The 6,906-nt window shown below is 37.1% G+C and overlaps 1 protein-coding gene across 1 annotated transcript; it reads left to right on the top strand.

Moving 5' to 3' along the window:
• Positions 1-1,659: 1,659 nt before the first annotated feature.
• Positions 1,660-5,936, top strand: LOC139124648 (uncharacterized). Its single transcript, XM_070690774.1, has 3 exons — positions 1,660-1,789; positions 2,039-2,193; positions 4,946-5,936. The coding sequence occupies exons 1-3, from the start codon at positions 1,741-1,743 to the stop codon at positions 5,309-5,311; spliced, it is 570 nt and encodes a 189-aa protein (XP_070546875.1). The 5' UTR covers positions 1,660-1,740; the 3' UTR covers positions 5,312-5,936.
• Positions 5,937-6,906: the final 970 nt, after the last annotated feature.

Below are 6,906 nucleotides of genomic sequence, written 5' to 3'. Positions count from 1 at the left end.
ATTATCTGCTTTTTTGAAAATATATAGTATGAGGGGGGGGGGGGGGTTCCATTTCATCTTAGATGAAAAATATTTCTTTAAAACTGTGTTGGCAACGTGCAGTTAGACCTTTAGAATCCGTGACATTATTCGGCCAACCATTTTTTCACAATGAAATCAAAGAATGAAAGTAGAAATATGGGCAAAATTCAATATTTCATCCGTTCGCTTAACCATTTACATTAAAATTGGACCAGATTTCTATCTTGACTTTGTTCTGTTAGTATTCTATTTCTGAATTAAGAATAACACGTTCTTCGAGGTATCATTGTCGGCCAACCTTATTTTTAATCAATACGGCAAATGTGAATTACGAATTAGGTACAATACTGAATTAAGTGTTGATTTTTCCGAGAATGAATAGCGACCTCAACGACTAAACTTCTAGTTGAGCGATGTTGAACAGCAAATCAAAATTAGAAATTAGAAATTGGCTCAGCATGATTTCTACTGACCCATTTTCAATATCACTTCATGGGTCCTTGACCCGATATGGTTTAGGTGTATACGTGACACAAAGTACTTGAACCCAAGCAATCATAATTTGTAACTTTTTTTATAAAATCCGTACTAAATGTAACCATTTTATCAAAATTTTGCAAACCCCTATAACTTATAAGTTTGGACGGATTTTTTTCCACACACTTTTTCCATGGGCAGATTTTGTTTTTGTAGATTTTCCCTTCGTTTGTCTCCACCTTGCATAGTAGTACCGAGGATATATTAAGCTTTAGTTTTACATCTGAGTTTTTTACGTCAAGCATTTTTTCCCCAAAATCTTACATACAATCATAGACCCTTGGGTCTATGATACAACCACCCCAAGATATTAAATGGTCCGCCCCTTAGCCTGTTTGGAAACGCGCGAGGTCGTGGGAATCCTCAGACCGGAAGGTGTGCCATTGAGTCCGTTTTCTCACATTTCTTTACAAAATATTTGCTACAATGTTCGATGATTAGTAATCTGGAATGACAGCTGGAGAAAAATGATGTGATTGGACGAAAAGTTTCCACGGGGATCCTGTCGTATAGGCAACGCCTCTGGTGGGACTCGAGATCGGATCAAAGTTTGTCGTAACACGGATCATTTGAATCGAAACCTCTGTGCGATCGTCATGTCGGTAAAAGTTCGTATCGGGGGTGAGGTGTTGCAGCTCCCACTTCCCCTCCACACATCGAGATTAAACGTTTTGACCGGGAACACATTTAATGAGAGGAAATGTATCTCGTTTCCGACGAAACAACTGACTCTGGGCGAAAGGTGCATTGGCAAACGGAGGCGGGCCTATTTGAAATTCCTGAATCGGAGCTTGACACAACATATGAAGTTCGGGGGATAATACCGACGAGTGGATCGTCAAGTCCGAGTCGACACAATCTCCCAGCCACGACAGTTACTAGTAACAGTAACAACACTGAAACTGGTACACCACCGGCAAACATGTTTTACCAGCGACCTCAGTCGTCAAGACAAGGAGGGGTACCGCCACCCGGCACCTTGGCTAACATCGGGGCAAGCACAAGTTCGCAAAATCGACGTCAAGAGTCCAGTGTAACTAAGGCAGTAACATATCTGCAGTTTGAAGAAATGGTTTTGAAAGACACTGAGGTAATCCCGTCTCAGTAACAGCAAGTTCCTGCGGAATAAATGTTGTTTGTGAAAAGCTGAAAGGCGAGTTGGGTTTGGATGAAAACCTGAAAATGCTTGACAGGAATTACATCCCACTGAGAGAAACTCAGGCTACACAAAGTAAGTATTGAAAATCGCATTTTTTTACTCTAGGGCAGCTTTGGAAGACATTATTCCGAGTTATTCCTAGTGAAGTATGCATACTTTTTGCGAAGACTTCCTGAAGTTATAAGCGTAGGTAATATTGGACCGATTCACCGTTACGCAGCGTTAGACTGCAAGCAAAATATCTGCGGTATACCCGAGCCCACTTCGTATAGTATGTGTGTTTATTTGTACAATTGATTTTTTAATTTTTTTCCGATATAGAGCTATCGTACTGGAGTAGCGCAAGGAAACTTTACGTCATTTCTGTCTCGGACTTCGAGGTTTTGAAACTACAGCGCAGTGGAGGCAACAAAAGAAAGTCCAGCGAGCTAGATGACATAAGAACAGTTTTGGAGTCTGTCAAGAGGCAGTTACACGTAAGTCCTTTAGCGAGATTAATAGCCGACAATGTGCTACACATTTTCTGGCACACTTGTACATTGTACTTTAATACCGAGGGAAAAAATTCGTGACATTATTTGGCCAACCATTTTTTCACACTGAAATCAAAGAATAAATGTAGAAATATGCGTAGGCTAAATGTCAACATTCGCTTTACCATTTACATTAAAATTGGACCAAATTTCATATCTTGAATTTGTTCTCTTTAGCCTAGGATTTTTAGCTCACGTGGGTCACACACGTGAGCTAATGTTTCAGCAATGTCTGTCTGTCTGTCTGTCTGTATACACGATATCTCAAGAACGGCTGAACAGATTTAAGCCAAATTTGGTACACAGGTTCAGATCACAAATGGCAAGAACTGAAAAGGTTTTGGTGGGTGTGGCTTGCATATTAATGAAATTATCAAAGATTTAATTTTTTGATATAATGGGTTTCCTATGGAGACATAAATGACAGTGTTGACATATATCAAGAACTACTGCACAAAAGTTCAAGAAACTTCATACTGATGTCAGTCTCATAACATTATGATGTGTTATAAGTGTCATGTCAATAATCTGCTCATTTGCATATTTAATGAACTTTTGTAATTAGCGATATAACTCGGAAACTACTGCACCAAATTTGATGAAACCTGCTACTAGTAACGATCTTGTAGACATCTGACTGTACTGTGAAGCATTGTGGACTGTAAAGTAAACTAACTGCTCATTTGCATATTTAATGAAGTTCTATAATTAGGGACATAACTCAGAAACTACTGCACCAAATTCGATGAAACCTGCTACTGGTAAAGGTCTTATAGACATCTGACTGTACTGTGAAGCATTGTGCACTGTAAAGTTAACTAACTGCTCATTTGCATATTTAATGAAGTTTTGTAATTAGAGACATAGCTCAGAAACTGCTGCACCAAATTTGATGAAACCTGCCACTGGTACAGATCTAATAGACATCTGACTGTACTGCGAAGCATTATATAGTGTGAAATCAAATAACTGCTCATTTGCATATTTAATGAAGTTTTGTAATTAGAGACGTAACTCGGAAACTACTGCACCAAATTCAATGAAACCTGCCACTGGTACAGATCTAATAGACATCTGACTTTACTGTGAAGCATTTTACAGTGTACAATTAACTAACTGCTCATTTGCATATTAAAGAAGTTTTGCAATTAGTGACATGACTCGGAAACTACTTTACCGAATGTGATTAAACCTGCTACTGGTATAGAGTTGACAGATATCTCTGTACTGTAATGCATTGAGCATTATCAAATTATACTGCAATAGAAGATGCTGTACTTCATATTTACTTACATTCTCTTGTGTATTACTTATTTTTCAAAACACGTGAGCATATTCAGTTCATATCTTGTATTCTGAATTAAGGAAGTATGCACCTTGAAATCTAAGTTTCCCAGATTCGTCTAAAAATTTCAGCTATTGACTGTATATTGCCTAAGGTGGTTGTTCATAAAAAACAATATAGGGTCACCCGGCTATATTTTGAAGAAAAGCGCCCTCTATTAGGCAAGAGTTCTAGTTCAACACATTTTACTCACAATAGTATAAAACCATCCAAAAAAAAAAAGAATTTTGTCCGTGATGTGACGTTTTCCCCACTATTTTTAGTTGTCCGAGGGGACTTATAGAGTGCCTTCTGTCTGTGCGTGCATGCATGCATGCGTCTTTTCACACAGATATCTCAGACATGGTCTGGGTCAATTTCTTTCAAAGTTTGTACTAGGATAGTACCCTACCCCATACAGATGCACGTCAATTGTTTCAAAATGCGATTAAATTTGGCCATGTTAGAGGAAGTTTTAGTTTCACTCTCCATAGACTTGCATGTATGAGCACCTCTGGACTTTTGGAATAAATTTACTCTTGATCTGAATCTGAAAATAACTGACTTTGACCATATACTTTACCATGTCAGATAGGGTGTACGTTCATGCAGATGTCTCAGACATTCCGTGGTCAGTTTGTTTCTGGGTGTTTATGACAGACACCTGGCTTTTGATGTGACATTGAGCAGCCTTTTGTTAATTAATAGCTTATTTGCATATTCAATGAATTTAACAACTCCTGCTGTAAATTCAATTAAACTTGCTGGAGATATTTGTTTGTGTACATGTTAAACTGTATCAAGAAACTTTTCAGATAACGAAATAATCAAGGTACATTTTACCTTAAGAATAACACGAACTTCAGCACAGCAACTTGTCAGCCAACCGTATTTCTAATCAATACAGCAAATGGGAATTGTGAATTGGGTAAAATACTGAATGTAGTGTTGGTTTCCCGAGTAAGAAAGCGACCTCAATGACAAACTTCTAGTTATCAATGTTAACAGAAAATCGAAATTAGAAATTGGCTCTGTGTGTTATACTGAATTCATTGGTACCCGAAATGGTTAAGGTTAGCGTACTTGGAACTGGCCGTTTGTCTTCATTTTTGCGACTCTTAGACACTCCATATAAAACCTCACATATTTTGATCATGTTTAAAAATACATGTATCGACACATGTAACATTTCGTGATGTATGCCTAGGCTATGGAAGTATAGCTTAACAGACATTTTTTCAAATGCTGTAATCAAAATAAAATCTTTGAATGTATCATGTTGGGAAGTAACTTTAGCTGAATTTCTGCTCTGTGTATGGAATAGACGGTTCTTCGTGATCTAATAAAGTAATAAATTATTGTATTTTACAGTCTACATCTGGAACACACGCAGGTAGTTCGACATCCGACAATATACTTGGAATATCGTGCATGATTTGTCTTGACAAACCCGATTTCCCTCTGTACTTCTGTCCTGGAACCTGTAACAGGATTATTGGCTGTATGAAGTGCGTGCTGCCATTAGAGTCCTGCCCCCAGTGTAGAGAACCAATTCCAGAGAATCCTCCTCACGTGCGTGGTATAGATCATTTGGCAGATGAGGGAGGATATGATGTGTCCTCCGAAGAGACACTGTCCGCTGCATTGGCCCAAAGGTTTCAGACAGAGTCACACCCACATGTAGTGGAAATAGATGATGATTCTAGTGATGATTTTGTTGAAACCAGAAATCAGTAAACATATGTGAATCTGATAGTGTAAGGGTCCAAGATGGCTTTCATATATGGAGGAATTTTTTATGCTGTGTCAAACCTGGAAATTTATGTTCCGGTGTTAGCTTTGAATTACTGACTGAAAAAAAACTTTGTCAGTGTTAAGGCGATACTGAAGGATTTAAGGAACTCATGCGTTGCTAAAGATAGAAACCTTCTAAAGGCGCACACATGCAAGTACAAAATCTTACTGTTCCGTTGTTTTCTATGGATTTTATGCTCCTGATATTTTGAAAATTTTCAAAACCTTTCAACTCTCAATTTTCAATCAATTCAGTCCATATTTGGTAGAATTATTGAAGTCAATAAGGAGAATATAGATAAGCATGCTTTTGTAAAACTTCATTATCGTTTATGAGATATTGCCATAATACCCTTCAAAATTTCATAAAATTAAACAGCGAATATTCATCATTTCAAATATTGCTCCTGCCTGAACAGACAGCCTAATCCATGCTAGGGGCTATCAGCAGGTATTTCATGTATTAAATTCTGAAGTTTTGGAAAATTCTGTGCAAATTTGTTGGAGCTGATAGGGTTTGAAATACTTTTGTTGTCATTTGCATATTTCTGACGTCACGCGCATAGAACCCGGTTCTTTCATGTGGTGTTGTTTATTTTTTCTGATTAAGAAAAAATCAACGAATCTTTGCATGTTCATTTATTTTGAAAATTATCCTTAGCAAACGTTGTTTAGCAATTTGAATCCTTCGATATCGTCTTAAGTGTTATAGAAGTGATTCACATTTTTTTCAAGTTGTCAATGTTGTGTTACTATTATTATACACTGTTTTCAAGTTCTTGTTGTTGAAGTATTCATGTTGTCATCTTGCCAAGTTTATCTTGGAATTGAGCACATCCTGTATACTACATACCAGTAGTTGCCAGTATTTTCACTGACTTTTCAAAGCCCAATGATTTTATCAGTAGATATGATGAACATAACAGTGAATGGGATTGCCTGGCTAGAATTGATCTTCACAAATAGAAATGTAAATTGGAGAAATATTCAGAGACGTGCAAGTGTTGCAACATAACCTTTGCAATTGTGGACTTTTTTCAAGTTTTGGGGAAGGAAAAATTATGGAGGTTCCAGGAATATGTTGTTGAACAAAAACTGCTGTGAATGATCAGTGTTAACCATGCAATACTTTCAGAAAAACACAAAGTGGATAAAAAAATACTGAGATGAGTAGTGATTACATAATCATTCTTTATCAATGAGCTTGCCACAATTTATTGTTGTCGTCAATCATGCTGACTAAGTTATCAAAAACTGAAACTATGAACATTTCAAAACTAGTGGATAACTTCACTATATACGTGTAGTCTGCAATTATGTCACACGGAATGTATTAAAGAATTGCATTCTTTTGCATATAGTGAGACACTTACTGTACTTTATATCTCTTCAAAGTTGCATTAAAGATGAGTATATTCTCATTTTCTTGTTAGCGTATGACTTCTTTGCATTAGAGTCTTAATAACAGGCTGATGACAAGGCCCTGGCAACTTCAAATTTAGCAAAGTCACAATCAGTAATGTGTCATCGTGTCTTGT

Source organism: Ptychodera flava (genome assembly GCF_041260155.1).
Source record: "Ptychodera flava strain L36383 chromosome 23 unlocalized genomic scaffold, AS_Pfla_20210202 Scaffold_24__1_contigs__length_23054250_pilon, whole genome shotgun sequence".
NCBI classification, from domain to species: Eukaryota; Metazoa; Hemichordata; class Enteropneusta; family Ptychoderidae; genus Ptychodera; species Ptychodera flava.
Note: the sequence above shows the minus strand (reverse complement) of the source record. Positions and strands in the feature narration are given on the sequence as shown.

Coding starts and splice junctions, on each gene's coding strand:
- LOC139124648 (XM_070690774.1), top strand. CDS start 1,741: ATGCTTGACAGGAATTACATCCCACTGAGAGAAACTCAGGCTACACAA. Junction 1,790..2,038: donor AGAAACTCAGGCTACACAAA/GTAAGTATTGAA, acceptor TTTCCGATATAG/AGCTATCGTACTGGAGTAGC. Junction 2,194..4,945: donor CTGTCAAGAGGCAGTTACAC/GTAAGTCCTTTA, acceptor TGTATTTTACAG/TCTACATCTGGAACACACGC.